The sequence below is a fragment of the Spinacia oleracea genome, chromosome 3 (genome assembly GCF_020520425.1).
Source record: "Spinacia oleracea cultivar Varoflay chromosome 3, BTI_SOV_V1, whole genome shotgun sequence".
In the NCBI taxonomy this organism is placed as follows: Eukaryota; Viridiplantae; Streptophyta; class Magnoliopsida; order Caryophyllales; family Amaranthaceae; genus Spinacia; species Spinacia oleracea.
Window position 1 is genome coordinate 153252774 of NC_079489.1, and position 24205 is coordinate 153276978.

Consider the following 24205-nt stretch of genomic DNA (forward strand, 5'->3'; position numbering starts at 1 on the left):
ATAACTATCTTCGGGATTTCCTAACTGACCAGATCACTAGCAGACACCCCGGAATCAACCTCAACCGGCATAGAAGGACCATCATAATCCCTACCACTCCTCAATGTAATTGCATTAGCAGTCTCCCTATTTTCGGGCTGTGAAGGAAATTGGCCTGGTGGCCTCCCTGCAATAGTAGTAGCCATCTGTGCCAACTGTGTATCAATGATCTTGTTGTGAGCAGTAAGAGCATCGATCTTTGCATCCTTTTCACTTAGAGATTTTTGCATTTGTAGCATCATGTTTCTCATCTCTACTAGCATTGGGTCAGGCTGTGTGGCTTGAGGTTGTGGCGGTGGAGGTGATGTGTGTTGTCTAGGGAACCCAGGCGGTCCACTAGACTGTTGGTTGTAGTTATTCCGTGGTTGGTAGGATTGTTGATGTGGGGGTTGGTATGGCTGTTGTGGTGGATGTTGGACTTGGTGAGGGTTCTGGATATTGTTGCTTCTGTAGGATAGTAGAGGGTTGTTTTTGTAGCCCTCATTGTAAGAGTTGGAGAATGGGTTATTTTTTTTGTAGGATTGAAATGCGTTACACTGTTCAACAGAGCTCCTACATTCCGGTGCATAATGACCAGATATTCCACAACTTTCACAAACAGTAGCAGGTTGGGCACTCATAGAAGCTACACTAGCAGGTTGGGTAGGTTGAGCATTGGCTGCTTGCATATTATCAAACTTATAGTGTAAAGCGGTCAATTGGGCAGTTAATTGTTCAATAGAATTTAAATCATGCTTACCACCCCTATTAGATAGACCTCTAGGATTTCCATACTGGGCATTGTGAATGGCTATCTCCTCAATCACCTCCATAGCTCTAGGCACCTCAAGTTGCATGAACCTCCCACTGGCAGCCGAATCTACCAAACATCTAGACTCATTGCCCAGACCATTATAAAACTGCTGAATCAAGAACCAATCTTCCAAACCATGGTGCGGGCATTCTCTTTGCAAATCCTTGAATCTCTCCCAGACCTCGAACAAACTCTCATCCGCTTGTTGCGAGATACCTAATATCTGACCCCTCAGACGAGCCGTTTTCTCAGGTGGAAAATATTTAACATAAAAAGCAAGAGCCAAGGACTCCCAATTAGTGATTTTCAAAGCCGCCCGATTCAACCCATTAATCCACGGTTTAGCTTTCCCACTCAAAGAGAACGGGAAAAGTATCTCCTTAGTCTGCTCCGGAGTCAATCCCTTTTGCTTGATGGTGGAACAATATTGGATGAAGGACTGAATGTGAAGATTCGGATCTTCACCTGGTTCCCCACCGTACTGGCGTCTCTCAATCATGTTAATCAATGCAGGCTCAATCTTGAAGGTCTCAGCTGCAATAGAAGGCATGATCGCCTTTGATAGCACGGACATACTTGGCTTAGAATAGTCTGTAAGCCGTGGGGTAGGTGGCGGTAGCAGATTTTCGTCACCCATCTCTATCTCTGAAACTGAATCTGTATCTGAAGGAAAAAGATCGCCAATATTATGATCAGAATCAAAGTAATTCCCACACTGTGCAATGAAAGTTCTTCGTCTACGAAAGGTTCTTTCGGGCTCAGGATCGAATGGAGTAAGATTACTAGTACCTACGGTCCTGGGCATAGACAAAGACTACAAAACAATGTGAGATCCGGTCTCAAGGAACGTGAGTTCCTTGAGTAGTAACAAACAATAATCTAGGATAAGCAATCAACAACAGAAAATAAAACCGTCTCCCCGGCAACGGCGCCAAATTTTGACAGGCTAAAGTCGTATCACCTAATCAAAAATAACCTAAGGTCCACTAGCTAGGTAGCAAGGGAAGTCAGGATCGAATCCACAGGGAGACAGGCGTTCTTTCTACTATTAATTAATTAAACTAAACTATTGGGAACAAGATTTGGTTGATTGTTTGTAAACTAAGACTACGAATTAAATAAGTATGAATCAATATATTAAGGAAATCTAGGGCATAGGTTCACCAGCGATTAACAATCCAGGACAATGAACAATCATGATAATCAACAAAGTAATTAATTAGACTAGCATGCTATCTCGAATCGATACTAGTCATAGACTTAGAATTAACGGGCTCTCGCTACTTATTAATCCCAATTCTACCTATTGACACAAGCCTAAACATCAAATTGCATCTCTCGAATTTTAACTTGATATTGCGTAACTACACAATTAAACCTGCGCAAATCTAATTGAATAGTGGAATAAACCAATCAATAGGAATTAATCACAATGCCAACAATCACAATTATTCAATATCCCATCATATTAATTCATGGATCCCCAAACCCTAGAAATTAAACTACTCAAGCATGTTGACAATAAACAAAGCAATTAGCATAATTGAAGACATAATTAAAGCAAAAGAAATGAATGAAATAAAGAACAATACCTAATTGAAAGACAATGGAACAATAAAGTTTGAACTTTTGATTGGAAATAAAACTAAGTGTTTGGGACAAATTAGAGAGAAAACTAAGCTTAGGAAAATAAACTAAGTGTTTGATACTAGAAAATAAGGTGCCTCTAAAAATATAAGGGGCTAGTATTTATAGTTTGCCCAAAATACAAGCCAAAAACCGAAAATAAAACTCGCGCATAAGTGCAGGAGGTTGGCGTCGCCCGATCGGGCGTCGCTTCGCCCGATCGGGCAATCCACTCGATAGTCGGCCCGATCGGGCCAAAATCCGCCCGATCGTGCGGATTGCAAACTCTCCACATAAGCTCCAGGATGACCGCCCGATCCGGATCGGGCGAGCTGCGCCCAATCGGGCGCGCGTTGATGAGTCAAATTTGCTTCAATTCCGCCCGATGGTTGCATTTCGCCCTCAGCTCCCAGGGCGATTTGCAATCTTCAATATAACTCGCCCATATCACTGAGTCTAACTCTCGGGGCTCAACCATAAGCATCCAAGGCTCCCGAAAGTCGACGATGGAGGTCCCGAACTTCCTCGGGCTCATATAGTGGCCTAGATCAACATGAAACGGGTCTAAAAAGACCAATTTCTCATAATCAAACCTGAAACTCAAGGCACACTCAATAACACACATTAGTACTAGAAACGGCTCCTAAGAGCACGTTTGACACATAAAAAGTACTAAGGGACGGGGGTGAAACACTATATAAAACGCACATATCACACAACTAGTAAAAAAACATCATTAGATTCAGTTTCGATTTATATAGTAACGACTAACGATCCATCAACTTGAGAATTTTTTTAGGCACAACATGAATGCTGGAACCAATTTTTTTTTTTTTGAAAAAATACATAGAGTCATAAACATTCAACAACAACACATTCTAAAAAGTAAAAACACGGGAGTACCCAGGAAAAACAGTAATAAAAATGACATAAAAGGTCATAGAAGTGTGTTTCAAGAAAACAAATGCATTCAGAAATTTGTATAGCGTTTGTCAAAGTGAATCAATTATTTATTTATTTAAACCGAAAACATGTTAGCACTTAGCACAGTTTTGTGTTCAAAATACAGTCTTTATCCCTAGTATGTGCCTATATCCAAAGATAGGACAACACCCTCATTTCCGAAGTTATAAGGTCATCTTGTGGAGTTCCTTCAACATAGTTTTCACTGGTATACTCTACTTGCAGACAAATAAAAAATATCCTTTAATTTTTTGAAAATACTCCCTCCGTCCCTTAACACTCGAATCGTTTTCCTTTTCGGGTCGTCCCTTAATACTTGCACCGCTTATATAAATAGAATTTTTTTCCAATACTATATTATTTCTCACGCGGACTAACCCACCTACACCCCTATTCCTTACGCGCGATTTTTGTTATAAAGCAAACCGACATTTGAGTTAGCGGTTTATACCATTGAACCGCCAATTCAAATGGCGGTTTGTTTTAAAACAAAATCGGGAAAAATAATAATTATTTTTCTTTCTTCCATGCTGAGGTGGATGGTATGGAGGGAAATAAGTTAGAAAGTGTCGTATTTTGAGAATTGTTGGTTCTTTAAGCAATATCGAAGGCAATCGCTCATTTTTTTTTTTTTTTTAATATTAGATTTTGAAAATAATCAAAATATTATAAATATATGTAATTTATATTATTTAAATAAATAAAAAAAACTCAAGATCACAACTATCACTGAACACAGTCGCAGGGCCCACTGACACATCGATTTGGGGTTGTTTAATCAGTGTTTTTGTTTTCGCCCTCGCTCACTGCTCCAACCTCCTCCTCATCTCTCTCTCATATCTTACTTTACTTTTTCCTTCTTTCTCTCTCATATCAAAGCTTACCTCACTCCCCCCTTTTCTCTCTCCTCTCTTCCCCCCCAAAACCCACACAAACCCCCTCTCACTCTCTTCTCCACCCCCCCCCCCCCCCAAAACCTTCAAATTTCTTGTATGCTAATCTGATACACCCTCGGCCTTAACTTTAGGCCCTGCGACAATGGCTTACATGTGTGCTGACAGTGGAAATCTCATGGCAATTGCTCAACAAGTTATCAAGCAACAGCAACAACAGCAACAAGAACAGCAACAGCAAACCCACCACCAGCAACACCACCACCACCACCACCATCAGTCTCAATTTCTCGCATCTAATAACCCCTTTTTTCTCAATCCATGGCCGACCTCTGTTCCTCCTATGTCCACCAGTCCACCGCCTCCTCTGGGATTCGGAGGCGGCGCTTTTCATGATCCGTTTCAGGTTGGCGGTCCACCACCCGATGCGACTGAGCCTTGGCAGTTAGACCATCCCTCCTCTAACTTCCGGTTTGCTGATTTCTACGGTGGGGCGCCTGGTGAGTTTGATTCCGACGAGTGGATGGAGAGTTTGATGAGTGCTGGTGGCGCCGCTGATTCCGGGGCTGTTACAGAAACTCCAAATCTTCAATCCACCGGTGGTTGTGAAGCGTGGCAAGGCGGAAGTGCCGCCGCTGATTTTAGTCTTTACGGCGGTGATCCTTTCGCTGCCACGTGTCCAACTCGAATGAATGTCACCCTATCTCCACCGTCGGATCTCACTCGGGTCATTTACTCGGATGCAGATAAGACCGTTACAACCCAGCAATGGGTCCAACCTTCTCCACCACTAAAGGACCCACCACCACCACAAATACAAGCCGAACCCCCTCAAAACCGGAACGCCGCCGTTTCCGTCGCAGTCGCCTCATCTTCTTCTCCGGAAAAACAACTGCATTCATGGCCACCGCTAATCGCGGCTTTACTCGAGTGTGCTCGACTTGCCGAATTAGACCCGGAACGCGCCGCCGTTAAATCACTGGTTCGACTCAGAGACTCGGTTTCCCAACACGGAGACCCTATCCAGAGAGTTGCGTTCTACTTCACAGAGGCCCTCTCATGCCGTCTCTCTCCTCCCCTCTCTTCCCCAACCGTTGAAACGACGGCGTCTGAGGAGTGCACTCTTTCATACAAAGCATTAAACGACGCGTGCCCGTTCTCTAAGTTCGCCCACTTAACAGCAAACCAAGCAATACTCGAAGCCACCGATGGAGCAGAAAAGATCCATATTGTTGATTTCGGGATAGTGCAAGGTGTCCAATGGGCCGCTCTACTCCAAGCCCTAGCAACCCGACCCGCCGGAAAGCCCAATAAGATTCGGATCTCCGGGATTCCTGCTCCAGCCCTTGGGGAATCTCCGACGAGTGCCCTTTTCGCCACTGGTAACCGCCTCCGAGAGTTCGCGAAAGTTCTAGAACTCAACTTCGAGTTCGAGCCAATACTCACCCCTGTCCACGAGCTAACCGAGTCAAGCTTCCGGGTCGACCCAGATGAGGTACTTACCATTAATTTCATGCTCCAATTGTACAACCTTTTAGACGAAACAACAGTCGAAGTAGAAACTGTTCTGAAACTAGCTAAATCACTGAACCCGAAAATCGTTACACTGGGTGAATACGAAGTGGGTTTAAACCAGGTGGGTTATTCGACCCGGTTTAAAACAGCAGTCAAATACTACACCGCGGTATTTGAGTCGCTGGAGCCGAATTTGGATCGGGAATCGGTTGACCGGGTTCAAGTAGAGAGGTTGATATTCGGGCGGAGAATAATGGGTAGTGTTGGGCCGGAGTTACAGGGAAGCAGAAGAGAGAGGATGGAATGCAAAGAAGAATGGAAAAGATTAATGGAGAATGCTGGATTTGAAGCGGTAAGAGTAAGCAATTATGCAAATAGTCAAGCAAAGATATTGTTATGGAATTATAATTATAGCTCATCGTATAAGTTGGTGGATTCTCCACCTGGGTTTCTTTCTCTTGCTTGGAATGATGTCCCTCTTCTCACTGTTTCTTCTTGGCATTAATTACTTATTAATTATTTCTTTCAATTTTAGTGTAATTGAAAATTAGGGTCTTTAATTTTCCAGATTTTATTACTATTTGGTTTAAGGGTTATTGGGATTTTCTTTGTTTTAGGTTAGAAATAGTCCAATTATACAAAATTGTAAAAAGAAAATGGTTGAATGAATGAATGATTGAATGAAAATGGGTTTCAAATGCAATTTGTGTTAAATGCATGTTTGATGTTTCTCATTTTTCGATGATGATGTGATATTCACTGTACAGTATACAGTAGCTTCTTCATCATTGATTCATTTATCATTCAAACTTGAATGCCTAGCTGAATCAGTCCTCTCCATACAAGTCTATGCTAGAGTAGTAGTGTGCATCTACGACTCTACAATGTACCATCGACTGAATGGTGTTTGGGATAATGTCTATGTTCAATTGTTCATTATGCTTCGGCTTGTGTCATGTGTTAGTGTGTTACGCAGTTGAACATACGCCCGGGATTACAGGCTTCCGGCTGAGCCCATGTCATGGCCACTCTCCATCATGTTGGGCTGGAGCGGGCTGAAAAGTTCAACATAGATCTAGGCCCACGGGCTGTCGTGTCGAAGGCTGATTTTACTAATTTTAGCGTGTCTTGTCGTGCTTTTTCAAAAAAAAAAATGCGGCCCACAACTTCTTGCTCTTTTCGTGCCTGTGCCGTGCCGGGCTTTTTTCGTACCGGGTCGGGTCTCGGGCCAGCCCCACATCCATCTTTAGGGGATGGTGATGGTGTCTATGTGCATTACACGTTGGTATATGTCTACACCTAGTTATTGGGTGGTTCGGGTCAGGGTCGGTACCGGTTAAAGGTTGGTCGAGTAATGAAATGGTTACTTTTACCAGGTCAATGATGACCGGTTCAAAGCAAGTCGCATGAAATAGCTCGTTGATAGTGGACGGATCAATAAACGAGCAAGGAAAAATAATAAAGAAAAGTTTAGTCGTATGCGAATCCTAGTGAATACGAAGCTATACACAAAAGTATTTATATCATAACTATTTTAAATTTCAAAATGATTGTGTAATAAGTTTGACCTTATATTGACATTGTTCGATAAAAGTTTTGTCCAATAAAAGCCTTATGGATTACGTTGTCCACTAACCAGGTCTATGTATATGTCATGTTAGTACTTGTATCTCTCGGTGGACTAGTGGTGTTTGGTGGCATGCTTAAGAATTTTCAATCTGGATAATTTTGTGTTGTTTTTTTTTTTTTTGCGCGAATGAGCACAAGGGCAATATAAATTATGAATAAGAGAAATAAGAACTTACCCCTTATAATTCACATGTCATCAGTTTTACCCACTAAGTTAGACATTATCGGTAAATCATTATGTGTTGTAAAACACTTGGTAGTTAGGTAGTAAGAGTAATTTGATTTAATAGGATGGATTAGTTAATGTAACAAGGTGTAAGATTTTCATAGAGAGGTTGGAAAATCACTATCAATTTTCTAAGGACGAGGCTATTATAAGGGAAACATACATAAAAAAAGAAAGGGGTCCCTGTGTGTTTAGATACTAAAGCTATTTTAGCAGAACTCAAAATGGCAACCTACGGTTAATAAATGAAGAAAACGAAGTCATTGTCTTTTCAAACCGTCAAAATTTAGCTTGAAGAAAACAAATAGGGTTATCAGAAAAATAAATGATGAAGAAAACAAAGTCATTGTCTTTGTCCTAGATAGGGTTATCAGAAGGTGACCCATTTACATACAAAATTTATCTGCATTTGCATTAATGAAATAATGATCTTTTAAAGCTTCATGCCAATAAATTCTGATTATGAAATTTGGAGCTCTTCAGCCGCCCCATAATTGTTCGGGTGTGTTCTCTTCACCAGTGGGTAGTGGCCGATCTTGAACAGTTTTACACTTTTACGAGGAAGGTCGGTAGAAAAAAATTAAGCAATATATTATGTAAATATACAATTATACACAAATTTTAGGGGGGTCGTAACTGAAAATACACTACTAAATTTTCAGGTCGGGGGGTCGGGCCCACCACGGTACTAACTAACATCTGCCCCTGCTCTTCACCTGCTTTGGTATGATTTTTCTAGTTTATGGTATGTCTGGTCTGATCCGGTCTATCCTGATCTGAATGTATTATGAGTTCTTTTGCTTATTTTGATCTGATTTGGTCTGATTTTTGAATTTTTCTAATCTGATCTAATAAGCTATACACATAAGGTGAATAGAACAAATTCATTTCTATGTATGGAAATGACCATAATTCACCGCGATTAGGTTTGAAACTTTGAACTTTGGAGAAGGATGTGGTACAACAAAGACTACATCTACAAGATTCCAAAAAAATAGTATTGATATTGTATTTATAAACAATACAACTACAAGGTACAACTGATTGAAAATTGTCAAACTTTCAATGGACTAAAATAGGCTCTGTTTGGCAATACATCTATAAGTAACCAGGTACCTTATCAGTTCTAGTATTGTCTCAGTTTCAGCTATCACGTCTAACACATTTAAATTTCAGCTAATTCATCAGTTTCATCTCTATTTCAGTTAATGTTCCTAAATAGAGCCATAATCTGACTACTACATGTTAATCCTCACAATTGTTTTTTGTCATTTTTTTGTTTGCCATGGAAAATTGTCTATTCTACACCACATTTATATCTTATATCATATAGAGTCGTGTGATGGATGCTTTCTTTCTTTAACATCCACACATATGAAAGGGGAAAAATAATAAATCAGAATCAGTGTCATTATATATGAAAGTCATATCAAAATGTAATTGGTTAAGTGTTTATGTTAAATTTAGAAACATTAGTAAAACAATATCAGATGATTTTGAGACTATTGCATGTTTGTACATTTATGAAACACTTAGCTAGGGAGATTTACAAAAGAAATGGAGTAATAAATGTTTGGTTTGAATTTAATCTCGCATCATGAAATGACTTGAGAGAATTTATCAAAAAAAAAAATGACTTGAGAGAATGAGACTGGTAAACCGGTCAGCTGAATTGGGCCGGCCGCATTAAAGCTCGTGACCCGTCATGGACCGGCCCATAACGGGTCAGTTTGGTAACAAGCCGGGGCGGGATGGTCTCTTAACGGGTAATTTGGTTATTTTAAAACGAAAATTGATAAAGTAATTTGTTGTGGGTGTTATATGCTTGCTTAGGGTTGACATGTATATCTATTACGTAGTATCTATTACTATATATTAAAAGAGACACCAGGAATGACACGTATCAATTCCTGGTGCGATTTTTTCCCGTCAAAAACCACTTTCCCAAAAAAATGTATTACGTATCTGTTTTATTTTATTTTTTATTTTCCACCTATTTTATAACTATTTATGTATGGAAACAAATTTTAATTATTCTAAATTTGTTTATTTTAGTCAAATCGCTATATTAATAATAAAATATATCACTCAATATTTTGGTCAAATTTAGAATATTAGCACTTTAATAAATTTAAACGAATATGTTAAAAATGTTATAACTATGCAGTAGTTTGAGAGATATTTAGTTAAATATTTTGTGAACAAAAATATCAAAATCCGTGCGTGCACGGGATTTAATCTAATTGCTTAATAAAATACAGACTATTATTTTTCAGATATACTTCATCCGTTCCTAAATAGTTGCACCATTTTGACTTTTAACACTATTCACTTGTGTAATACCCCGAATTTTTAAAACTCGATTAATTATGCTTAATGATTTGTACTTAGCTTAAAATCGTTTTTAATCCTAATTTTGATCTTTATTTTAATTAACGAAGTTTACTTCACTTGAATTTTTAATATTATTACACGATTTATTATTTTTCAGATTCCATGATTTAATTTCAAAGTTACGAGCTTAAGCTATTTATTTTAGTTATTTCGTTAATTATTTCGGATTTTTAATAATTTCGAAACGTTCTTATTCTATTCGAAAACTAAATTTATTTTTTTCGTTAACGATATTTTTATAAAACATTATCTCGAAACTTAATTTTAATTAAACATTTCTATTCTAATTAATTTCCTAAAAACAGAAACCAACTTTCAGAATTTTGGCCTAATCTTGTGAAATTACAAAAATGCCCTTGAAAGAGAAAAATTCCATTTCTCTTCTTCTTCCTCCTCTCCACGTATGTTCCCACTCCTTTCCTTGAATTCTGTCTACATTCATGCCTTGGAGACCAAGGACTTTTCCTTCCCATTCACTCTTCTTGACTATACAAATCAGTCATGGTACCAATTGGAATTCAACATCAGAAAATCAAAACCAATTTTCAATTCTAATTCTCCTCTCTGTTTCGAACCATCACCACCAAGCTTCCCTCCTTCCTTTCACGGCACCACCGTGCTGCAACCACCCAACCACGCAGCCCCACTCACAGCCACCCTCACCACCATCTCCGGCGCAACACCCGACCCAAACACCTCCCTTATTTCTCCTCCTCCTTCGTCGTGAACTCCCCTGCCCCTCCCCTGCTTTTCAGTTCAACTCACCTCCCCTGACTTTTCTCTTCTTCACGCCCAGCCGCCGGCATCGCCGTTAGGCCGCGCACCACCCTCCATCTCCTCTGTGCGCAGGCCACCACCACCGCACTCACCCCACCGTCCCCCTGCTCCCTCTTTCCTGCTCGCATCTCCCCTGCCTTTCCCTCCCTCTCCTCCGCGATGCGCCGCCCTGCGTCCACCACTACCTCCATCTCCTTGTCGGCACGCTCCTGCGCCGCCGTGCTGCCCCGGGCCCAACCGCCGTTCCCTTTCCTTCTCCCTTTCCTTTGCTTCGATCCCCCTCCCCTGCTTCCCCTGCTTCGTGCCTCAGTTTCGAAAAGAAACGAGTTCTAGTAATTGGAACTTTGTTCATTTATTCCCCAAATTAAGCCCAAGCCCTTTTGTTTGGCCAATATCCCAAAAGTAAGCCCTATTCTTTTATTTAAACACTCATGTTAACATTTAAAAAAAAAATTAATTGTTATTTGTTTTAATAGAAATTTAAATGATAAATTCATATTTATATGTTTACTGAAATTTTGACGTAAATAATATTTTTCGTTAATTTATGAAATTTAAATAATGTAAATCGATTTATAAAATATATATATATTTTTATTAAAATGTCGATTAATAATATTTTCATTAAATTATGAAATTATATTTTTATTAAAATACGTTATTTATAAATTCATGATTTATAAACTTAATATTTATAAAATATCGATTTTAGATTGTTTGTCGATTTAATACTAATTCAATAATTCGATATTTTGAAAGAAATTGGACTCGGGGCTCAGGAAGGACGATCCATCAGACAGGAAGTATAAAAAACTACGGTTGAGGTAACGGTTATTGCTAGTACCCGCAATCCCTTCGAAATTATGAATAATGTTGTGAATGATTGATGCTTTATAATGATGTTTTATGATTTGCGGATTACAAGTATGATTTGATTGAATTGTTTTATGATAATGCAGCTTTATGCAAAGTATTGATTTAATGAATTATTATTCCTGAAAGTAATGATTTTATGAAATAACGAGATTTAATGGTTTTATTGAACAATCCTGAATGAATGAGATTTTCCTGATTAATGTTCAACTAAAAGAAATGTAAACATGATAAATGAAAGTGTAAGAACTGGTCAAGTTCCCCTGATATGGAGCCCAGGCTCCCCCTGATAAGAAGCACTGGCTTCCCCTGATATGGAACCAAGGTTCCCCTGATAAGAAGCACTGGCTTCCCCTGATATGGAACCAAGGTTCCCCCTGAAATGAAGCACTGGCTTCCCCTGTTATGGAGCATTGACTCCCCCTGTTATGAAGCACTGGCTTCCCCTGTTCGTAGGAGACGTCCTACCATGTTTTCCTGTAAAGTCCTGACGACCAGAATAATACTGTTAAAAGGAAAAAGATTAATGAAAGATATTCCGGAAATAATGTTCCTGAAATTCTTGAAATGATATTATTGAAAATGATGATTTATTAAATGTTTTACTATATTCTATTCTCCCTGTTTATTAAATAAAATGAATTGAAATGATGTTACAATGCTAGGGTAACTCGCTACTGAGTCTTCGGCTCACCGTTTTGTTTTCCGTTTTAGGTACTGCTGGGGACCACGGAAACGAGTAGTGGCGAGGATTTCACCATTACCATGTTCACCTAGGTCAATGTCAAGTTGTAACAAGTTTAAGTAAAGATTCTTGATTAAGTTACGTACTTTTATTAAGGAATTAAAAAGGATTATTATGTTAATTTTGGAGTTTAATAACTTATGATTGATAGTTGCCTTGTAATTCCCAAGAGAGAGTTACGGCAGGTAATGTCCCGACCAAATTAGGTTAATTCCGCTGCTAATTATGATTAAATAATTGAATTAGAGGTCGGGGTGTTGCAGTTTGGTATCAGAGCCAAGGTTCTGGACCATAAGTGCTAAACCTTACGGGTTTCGCACGAAATAGAATTCATTAGGCTTTAAGCAAAGAATTATAAGGAATAAGTTAAAAAGAATATGTTAAAATCAAGTCAAGTTAAAATGAAATGAGTGTGAGCGTAGGAACGCACAGGATAAAAGGGATTCATTTCTTATGTTATTGATGTTTTCTTGATTGAATATGTTATGCGAAATATCGATTATCGAGGTTACTAATGATGCCACGAACGAAGCTCACAACAAGCGCAATATTCACAATGACGTCGTCCACAATGATGTTTTCCATGATGATTTCTGTAACGACAATTTATAGAAGACCACGAGGAGATGATGAAACGATTAGGAACTGCAAGTACGATGTCAACTTAATCGGTCAAATATTCTCGAAAACGAAATCGAACGAAAATGCATCACTATTTGAGAAAATTTCACCCTGGAATCCACCAATCTATGACGGCAAGCCGATTCGATGGAATTTGAAAAATGGACCAACAAGATGGATCAACTATTGGAGACTTTGCAATGCCCTGACGAATAAGAAACTAATGTCGTGTAGGAACGAATACGTGGAGGGAAAGAGCATTTTGTCAACCTCGACCAATCATGAACGAAACAACAACAATTCTAGGGTTAATCATAATCCAACACGATCACGACGTATGCAAGAGCTTACATGATGAAAGACGAAGATTACGACAAAGCTGATATTATTTTAACCGAACTTCCCTTGATTCCATATTTATCGTCACATGTCATAAGTTTTCTACCCTAGACAGACAAGGCAAAGTTTAAGCATTACTGTTTTCTTGGAAGAAGTTAAGGTAAGCACGGTGCGAACTCAAAGATTTTATGGATATGAATGGTTTTGAGGAACTTTGATGGTTGTGAAATCTTTAAGCATAATATAAACATTAGGAGTACCAAACGAGCATAAGGTTGTGGTTGACACTAATTAAGTGGAGATTATTCGAAGTTTAAAATGTGCAAATTGTGAATGAAATTGATTCTAGAGTTATCTTCCCATGTTATTCATGGTGAATATATTGGTGTTTATAAGTACAAAAGTCTAGCACCTAAAAGATGATTGATATGCCTTTATTAAGGAAGTTAAGAGGTTATACATAAATGTTATGAACCCAACATGAGTTATGACAAAAGACTCGCTTAAGTTGACACGTGAATAAGATCTTGAGGATGTTATCAAAATGAGTTATCAAGAATCAATTATCAAAAAGGTTGAATGGTAGAGTATCGAAAGACCATGAGTTTGAACTTCTTAAGTGGCGAATCAAAAAATTAAATCAAGGTTTAAAGCATTGAAGTTATAATTGAAATCAATCTTTAGTTTACTTTTCTGCATCATTTGTAAGGTTTATTTTTATGTATTTATTTGAAAGGATGCGTGATTACCCCCATAAAGAAAGCTAAGCGAAAGAATTTAAGGTTCTGCAAAATGTTATGTGGAAAACATGATTTATGGTAAAAATATGGAATTGAGTTTGCATATAAAGCTTTGAGGAACTTACCAAAATAAGTTATCGAGAATTAGTCTGTCTATAAGGTTGATAATATCAAATGAATGTTATGAAGTTCGAAAAGAATTATGAATGACTGAGGAATGCAATGGAGTTAAGAAAAGAAATCGACGAAATGACATGTCTGTAAATCCAGGTAGTCTGAACTAAGTTACTGGAACCTAGATTGTTCTGATAAGGGCACGTGTGATGGCTTAGAATTATCCGCCAAAACCCAAGGTTTGTCGACTTAAAATACTAAGGATAAGTAACGAAGTCGTACGTCTAATGATGTAGTTCCTGTCACGTGGTTGGACTCAAACCCCCGCAACGAACGTAGTCAACGAAGTTGTTTGACGTAGAAGAAAAGATCGGAAATTGAAATCGAAACGAATCGAATAACGAAAGTCAACGATAAGTTTCCTGCAACAAAGAAGCCCAATGGAAAATGAAAGCGAAATATCTCTAATTATTCGCCCACGAACGATATGATGTATGAATTACTATGTTTTCTATGAATGATTATGTTATGGTCAACCATGCTCGTGTGTTAGATGTTATGCTTATGTTGAATTTGAAATGTTCACATGAATTATGTCTCTATGATATAATTATGTTATGCTGACATGATTGTACTGGTGATCTAATTGTTATACATGGATGCCGTCTCCGATGGAAGTTCTCCTGAGCTCAGAGTACGAGATTGAGTAATGCAATTGATAGATAAATGTTTATTTTCTTTATATATACATATATTTTCAGAATTATAATTTTGCATGAAATGTTACTATTTTTGGTGTAAAATATTTTCAAACAAGATATCACAAGTAAAATGGGGGTCTAGTCTAAGCTAATAATTTGCCCCTTTTACGTTCTTTGCTCCTCGGTCCTATTCTATAAAACAAAGTGGAGATACGAAAGATGATGGCGGAATATAATTGACCTTAATGACGATTAAGGATCAAGATATGATTTTGCCCCTTTTGTGTTCTCTACTCTTCGTTTCTAGGTCCCGGGTTGAAGCGGAGTCCTAAAAGATGATGGCGGAATGAAAGCTAGACATTGTCGGAATTGGAATGAAATTGTGAGATCTTGGTTTTAAAATAAATATCATACTTTTAATCGAATGTTTTTGATTTTCAACAATCATTTTATACGTCTAATTTTCAAGTTTCGAGGACGAAACTTTTTCTAAGGGGGTAAGAATGTAATACCCCGAATTTTTAAAACTCGATTAATTATGCTTAATGATTTGTACTTAGCTTAAAATCGTTTTTAATCCTAATTTTGATCTTTATTTTAATTAACGAAGTTTACTTCACTTGAATTTTTAATATTATTACACGATTTATTATTTTTCAGATTCCATGATTTAATTTCAAAGTTACGAGCTTAAGCTATTTATTTTAGTTATTTCGTTAATTATTTCGGATTTTTAATAATTTCGAAACGTTCTTATTCTATTCGAAAACTAAATTTATTTTTTTCGTTAACGATATTTTTATAAAAGATTATCTCGAAACTTAGTTTTAATTAAACATTTCTATTCTAATTAATTTCCTAAAAACAGAAACCAATTTTCAGAATTTTGGCCTAATCTTGTGAAATTACAAAAATGCCCTTGAAAGAGAAAAATTCCATTTCTCTTCTTCTTCCTCCTCTCCACGTATGTTCCCACTCCTTTCCTTGAATTCTGTCTACATTCATGCCTTGGAGACCAAGGACTTTTCCTTCCCATTCACTCTTCTTGACTATACAAATCAGTCATGGTACCAATTGGAATTCAACATCAGAAAATCAAAACCAATTTTCAATTCTAATTCTCCTCTCTGTTTCGAACCATCACCACCAAGCTTCCCTCCTTCCTTTCACGGCACCATCGTGCTGCAACCACCCAACCACGCAGCCCCACTCACAGCCACCCTCACCACCATCTCCGGCGCAACACCCGACCCAAACACCTCCCTTATTTCTCCTCCTCCTTCGTCGTGAACTCCCCTGCCCCTCCCCTGCTTTTCAGTTCAACTCACCTACCCTGACTTTTCTCTTCTTCACGCCCAGCCGCCGGCACCGCCGTTAGGCCGCGCACCACCCTCCATCTCCTCTGTGCGCAGGCCACCACCACCGCACTCACCCCACCGTCCCCCTGCTCCCTCTTTCCTGCTCGCATCTCCCCTGCCTTTCCCTCCCTCTCCTCCGCGATGCGCCGCCCTGCGTCCACCACTACCTCCATCTCCTTGTCGGCACGCTCCTGCGCCGCCGTGCTGCCCCGGGCCCAACCGCCGTTCCCTTTCCTTCTCCCTTTCCTTTGCTTCGATCCCCCTCCCCTGCTTCCCCTGCTTCGTGCCTCAGTTTCGAAAAGAAACGAGTTCCAGTAATAGGAACTTTGTTCATTTATTCCCCAAATTAAGCCCAAGCCCTTTTGTTTGGCCAATATCCCAAAAGTAAACCCTATTCTTTTATTTAAACACTCATGTTAACATTAAAAAAAAAAAAAATTAATTGTTATTTGTTTTAATAGAAATTTAAATGATAAATTCAGATTTATATGTTTACTGAAATTTTGATGTAAATAATATTTTTCGTTAATTTATGAAATTTAAATAATGTAAATCGATTTATATAATATATATATTTTGATTAAAATGTCGATTAATAATATTTTCATTAAATTATGAATTATATTTTTATTAAAATACGTTATTTATAAATTCATGATTTATAAACTTAATATTTATAAAATATCGATTTTAGATTGTTTGTCGATTTAATACTAATTCAATAATTCGATATTTTGAAAGAAATTGGACTCGGGGCTCAGGAAGGACGATCCATCAGACAGGAAGTATAAAAAACTACGGTTGAGGTAACGGTTATTGCTAGTACCCGCAATCCCTTCGAAATTATGAATAATATTGTGAATGATTGATGCTTTGTAATGATGTTTTATGATTTGCGGATTACAAGTATGATTTGATTGAATTGTTTTATGATAATGCAGCTTTATGCAAAGTATTGATTTAATGAATTATTATTCCTGAAAGTAATGATTTTATGAAATAACGAGATTTAATGGTTTTATTGAACAATCTTGAATGAATGAGATTTTCCTGATTAATGTTCAACTAAAAGAAATGTAAACATGATAAATGAAAGTGTAAGAACTGGTCAAGTTCCCCTGATATGGAGCCCAGGCTCCCCCTGATAAGAAGCACTGGCTTCCCCTGATATGGAACCAAGGTTCCCCTGATAAGAAGCACTGGCTTCCCCTGATATGGAACCAAGGTTCCCCCTGAAATGAAGCACTGGCTTCCCCTGTTATGGAGCATTGACTCCCCCTGTTATGAAGCACTGGCTTCCCCTGTTCGCAGGAGACGTCCTACCATGTTTTCCTGTAAAGTCCTGACGACCAGAATAATACTGTTAAAAGGAAAAAGATTAATGAAAGATATTCCTGAAATAATGTTCCTGAAATTCTTGAAATGATATTATTGAAAATGATGATTTATTAAATGTTTTACTATATTCTATTCTCCCTGTTTATTAAATAAAATGAATTGAAATGATGTTACGATGCTAGGGTAACTCGTTACTGAGTCTTCGGCTCACCGTTTTGTTTTCCGTTTTAGGTACTGCTGGGGACCACGGAAACGAGTAGTGGCGAGGATTTCACCATTACCATGTTCACCTAGGTCAATGTCAAGTTGTAACAAGTTTAAGTAAAGATTCTTAATTAAGTTACGTACTTTTATTAAGGAATTAAAAAGGATTATTATGTTAATTTTGGAGTTTAATAACTTATGATTGATAGTTGCCTTGTAATTCCCAAGAGAGAGTTACGGCAGGTAATGTCCCGACCAAATTAGGTTTATTCCGCTGCTAATTATGATTAAATAATTGAATTAGAGGTCGGGGTGTTACAACTTGTTTTGCTTTAACCTCAATTTTTTACTAATAAATAAAATAAAAAATTATCATACAAAGTATTATTAGGTTTGTCTTAATATATATTTTAAAGGGTGATGATAAAGGTCGCAAGTTGCGACAACATTTAGTTGTCGCAATCTTATGTGTCACAGTTTAATTGGTACATATAGGCGCCACGTAGGCTATGTGTCATCCAAATATTTTTACTACCAATGCAATATTTTTACTACGAAAATATGTAAATAAGGTAGTCGATATAAAAAAGGAAACAAATTATAATATTAAGATTTTCTCACCTTTTTTGTACATATATAATATGTTATATATAAGTTAAATATTTCAGTTTCCAATTTAAATCATGACACGTAAACATGTCATGTCATCATTGTGACACATATTAAAGGTCGCATGTTGCGACCTTTATCATTTTTCGTATTTTAAATATATCAATTTTTTATAATTTTTACTAATACATAATTATAAGTATTGATGGTCAAAGTTATGCGTTGGCAAACGTAAAGATCAAATAGTATTGTAGTGGAGTAGTAGATTAGTACAATTATACGGAGTAGTAGTTGACCCTATGAGGGTGATGTTGGTTCACAATTGTGAAAGTTAGGACACCATCATAGGATGATAGGATGGTGGTTTGAAAGAGACTATAGACCCTAAATCATTGCATGATTTATTTATTTTTGTGCGAATGAGCCATAAGAGCAATATAAATTACAAATGGGGGCGGAGGGATTCGAACCTGAGACCTATTGCATGATGCATGAATGGCAATGTCAATATTGTTTAGGAGTACTTAATTATTAGATTTAAATTCCCTATTTGTTTGCACCATTGCCTTAATTTTAAGGTATGTTTCAATGGACAACAACACATAATGGTATATAATATAAATGAATTTATATTGTAGCTTTACAACTTCAAATTTATTTTCATTGCCTTCATTACTTCCGCTACTAAATAGGCTATTGACAAATACTTTAAGAGTTACAAATTTAGAGTAATAGCGATAAGAGTTTATCACGACGTTTGTGTTGAATTTTTGAGATTTTTAGACAAACTTCGCTGTTGGTGGGAGAAGTCACGATTGTCCATTGAACTTTTTCCAAAAGGTATTGTTTTTTTTTCTTGTTAAATTTTAAATGAGTTGAATAATAATGGGTACCGCATATAAACCGTTGGATAGTTTATCTATTGTTTGTAGAAGGTTTATTGCATAAGAGGTTTGTAACATTATGGTGTAACATGGGAACAAACTTATTGGGCTTGTTCTATAGACATTGGCCTTAGTTAAGGATGCATATTGATAATGTGATAAAAAGACCTAGTTACTAGACAAAGTAATCTAATGAATATAGTGATAGAGTCACTAGAATTTGTATTTTTAACGACAACCTTATCACGACGGGTCAAGAATTCTGTCGCAACGGCTCTTGTGACGGGGCTAACTGTTAGGTTATGATACATATGACAATTCATAAATCATGCGGAAAAACCATAAAGCCAGGAAAGCATATTATTTACACATAATCATTTAGCATAGAATAGATGCATACATGTTGTAGCGTGCCTTCCCTAGCTGCGCCCGAACCGAACAAGAACAAGTCTTTAGGACTCCAAATGTCGTCCCTCCGTAGATAGTCCACAGTACGTCCGGATCCGCCTCAAGTTAGACCAACTAGAATCGCCCTTAAGGTTACTAGGAATTTCGGCTCTTATTGCAAGTGTATGGCTGATTTATATTTCAAAAACTTACCCTTTGAATACTTCAATCGTACCTGCAAATAATGACACTAGGCCCTTATTTATAGAGGTATGGCAAAGGAACTGGAATCCTATTAGGATACTAATTAGTTAAACTAGAATCCTAGTAGGACTCTAACTAATTAATTTTATCCTTTTAGGATTAGGAATTTAATCATCAAACAAATCCTACACAATTTAGGTTTCGTATGTGAACACAAACTCTACACGAGCATGACCCACGAGCGTGCAGGCCATGCCCGCGCACAGCCCACACGGCCGCTCGGCCCACGCGAGCCGCAAGCCCACGCGAGCAGCAGCACAGCTCGCAGCCCATTGCTGCGCGCGCTGCCATGGCCTGCTGGGCCTGGCCTTGCGCTGGGCCTGGCGTGGCCTTGGCTGTTCGTGTGGCGCGCTTGGCTTGCCGGGCGATGGCCTGGCTTCGTGCTGGGCCCTCGTCCGGCAGGCCTCGTCCGATGCTTATTCGTACGATACGCTCCCGATTAAATTCCCGGTTCCGGAATTCATTTCCGATACGAACAATATTTAATATTTCCGATTCCGGAATTAATTTCCGTTTCGAACAAATATTTAATATTTCCTTTTCCGGAATTATTTTCCGATTCCGATAATATTTCCGATTCTGACAATATTTTCGTTTCCGGCAATATTTCCGATTCCGGCAATATTTCCATTTCCGATAATATTTTCCGATACGTACCATGTTTCCGTTTCCGGCAACATCTACGACTTGGATAATATTTATATTTCCGATACGATCCATATTTCCGTTTCCGGCAATATCATCGTTTCCGGAGTATTCATTTCTTGCTTGTGACGATCTCAGCTCCCACTGAAACCAAGATCCGTCAATTCCGAATATCCATAGATAGAGTATTTAATGCCATTAAATACTTGATCCGTTTACGTGCTATTTGTGTGACCCTACGGGTTCAGTCAAGAGTAAGCTGTGGATTAATATCATTAATTCCACTTGAACTGAAGCGGCCTCTAGCTAGGCATTCAGCTCACTTGATCTCACTGAATTATTAACTTGTTAATTAATACTGAACCGCACTTATTAGAGTTAACATAGAATGCATACTTGGACCAAGGGTATTATTTCCTTCAGTCTCCCACTTGTCCTTAGGGACAAGTGTGCATTTCCTAATTCCTTTGTCGCTCGATGCTTGCTCTTGAACATAAGGTAAGAGTTTTCATCCTTATTATGTCCAGAGGTGTTTCTCGGTTTCAGAGTTCAACTGATCAAATAAACAGATAATCATAGCCTATGATTCATCCGAGCACGGCCATGCATTTCACAGTTTCTAGCTCTCCGAGTGGCCTTGTACAACTTTTAAGCATCTCATCCCGATTTATGGGAGGACAATCCCAATCTTGCGATCTTGAGATTAGACTTCGTTTGATAGGTGCTTACCTGAGCGTTGCCTTTATAGCCTCCTTTTACGGTGCGACGGTTGGTCAACGTCAAAGCAACCAGTTCTCAAACAAGTAATCTCAAATCACTCAGGTATTGAGGATTTAGTGTCTAATAATTTTAATGAAATTTACTTATGACAGATTTTCATCTCTTACAGTAAAGTTTCATAGGTCTTGTCCGATACTAGTCTTCCCAAAGTAAGTATCTATGCAAATGATTATGACATTGCCATGTCCACATAGTTCAAGAAATAGAACTACTAGTCATCTTGCATTCTAGTCGTCTAACGTTTTCTATGCGTCCAATATTATAGAAAACTCCGACTAGGGACCATTTTCAACTTTTGACATTCAAGTTCACTTGATAGACATTTCTTAGTCACAGGACTGGTCCTGACAGTCTATCTTGAATATTTTGTCAAATTGAAGGGACTCATCATTTAATACTAAACCAAGATTAAATGGAATATGAAAAATACATTTCATATATGATAAATGTTCAACCCCAACGTTTTACAACCATGGGCCTCTAACCCATCTTTAAAATATTTCATGGAATTCAAAGCTATGCTTGATTTCCAGTGCTACAATGTGAGTGTTGCTTCTCACTTGTTGCATAGGTTTAGTTATCATGCTTTGCTAATCTTAATATCCTTTTCATCGAATGTTCTTCGAGATATGATGATAAGATCTTTTGAGTATGTTTATTTTGTGATCTAGTCTTTCTTACTTAAATAGTGGTTCTACGCATTTTGCAATGAAGAACCATCAAGTCAGCAGACATGTGATCCAGCCAAGTTCAGTGAAGAACTTTAAATGTAAACAACTCAGTTTTATTGCTTCTTAGGCAATAAGTACTTCTACTTCAACTGTATAGGTTGCTAGTGATGCTTTGGTTTGGATTTTCTTATCCAAGCAGTTCAGGGATATGTGGAAGACTTTCCAGCTGTATCTTAGAACATAGAAATTAATATTTAATTTCCCACGCAACAACTCATGGTCTCCAATCCATGTTGCCAATTCAAAACACGATGCTCTTTAGCTCGTCCTTGTCAATGGTTAACTCCAAAGGGTCTTGCTTGATCCTTTGCCAGTGTTTATGCGTGTAGCATCAATATTTTGCATATCTTTATTTCCTTGAATCAAGAACTATTCCTATGTACCTTTTCAAGTACCATAAGTGTTCTTGATCTCAATCTAGTTGATCTTCACTTAGATCAATAGAGATTGGTATATGTTCGTCATGCCTAAAGTCATACGATACGTTTTTGGCGATCCTCATATTATATTATATACATGATAAATTCTTTTGCAGAATAATTCCCAATTGAATTCTATTCATGTAACTTTAGCTCATTCAGTTTTAGTAGATACTGAATCCAACTAAATTCTTTGACATATAATATAGGTGAAGAATCTCATTAGATTCTTTGATGTTTAACTTAGTAAATGCTTATACATAGTTCAAACATTCATTACTTAGATTTATTCATATGGATCGAATATCTCAATGGAGTCTTCCGTGTTTGATTTAGTAAATGCCATTACTTAATCCAAAACAATATCATAAGATCTTTGTAAATAGATCTTAATACCCAGTATGTACTAAGTTTCGCCTTGGTCCATCATTGATGAATAATTTCAAACCTAAGTTATTAGCATTTGAATGTTATTTCACAATAGAGAGATATGTGTGTGATACACATAGGACCAATTAAGTTTTATGTACTCCCACTAAACTTCTTATATATCTATAAGAATCATGTACATTTTATGAAACTAAAATATTTATTAGCTTCACTAAAATATAATTCCAATTCCCAATTGTTTGCTTAAATCTGTACTTAGATTTTATAAGCTAGCTTTCTTTTTCAAGCATTTATTTGGATCCACAAATCCTATGACATACCATGTACATAGTTTATTCCAACATTTTATTGAGGAATTGTTTTGTCATCCAATTGCCATATGTACACATATGCAATCATTGCTTGATTTATAGACTTGAGCATTATGATTATGCATGAGGTTTCAACACAATCCACGCCGTGAATTTGCTTGTAAACTTTAGCAACTAATCTAGCTTTGTGTGTGAACACAATTTCATGTTTGATGGTTTTATCCTTAAAACAAACTTGCAACCAATAGGTGTGAAACTATTCTTGCAAATCAACAAAATTTCAATTTTGCCATCAAAACATTGAGTATGTTTTATGGCCTCTGACCATTTAAAACATTTGAGTCTATATATGGTCTCTAACCATTTTAGAAAATCTGGGTTTCGTCATAGCTTTCTTACAGGTCACAAACTCATTAATCTACATGATAATAGTTTGACTGCAAGTTGTAGGTTTCTTCACTATCTAATAGAAGAATTGCATAGTTTCAGTAACATGAACTCCATGTTTCTTCACTATCTAATAGAAGAATCTCATAGTTTCAGTGATTTGAACTCTATGCCTACTTGGGTATAGAACATCAAACAATAGAATATCAATAGCCACTTGAAAGTCCTTTGAATATTCTGTTCTCCTTGAAGCACTTATAAAGTCTTCTAAGAGATGTCTATTCTTTAAAGCCACTTCTAAAGTCCTTAAAGAATAAGTTCGGATTTTCTGAAGCACTTCGAAAAGCCTCCGGAATGTCCGTTTATGTTTGTTGTTCGCCTCGAAAACTTTCGAGGTCTATTTTCTCCCACTTGTCATTTTGGAAACGAATCTCCAAAAGGACATTATTTCGAGCAAACAAACATTATGTTCTCAAACATTCGTGGTAGAAACAATACCCTTGTGTCTCA

The 24205-nt window shown here is 37.5% G+C and overlaps 1 protein-coding gene and 1 non-coding gene across 2 annotated transcripts; both read left to right on the plus strand.

Annotated features, from left to right (window-relative positions):
- Positions 1-963: 963 nt before the first annotated feature.
- LOC130470950 (small nucleolar RNA R71) lies at positions 964-1070 on the plus strand. The gene has a single exon (XR_008931662.1). It is a non-coding gene; the product is annotated as a small nucleolar RNA R71 (small nucleolar RNA).
- Positions 1071-4293: 3223 nt separating this feature from the next.
- LOC110778809 (SCARECROW-LIKE protein 7) lies at positions 4294-6532 on the plus strand. The gene has a single exon (XM_021983362.2). It carries the CDS (start codon positions 4460-4462, stop codon positions 6332-6334), a length of 1875 nt encoding a protein of 624 aa, XP_021839054.1. The 5' UTR covers positions 4294-4459; the 3' UTR covers positions 6335-6532.
- Positions 6533-24205: the final 17673 nt, after the last annotated feature.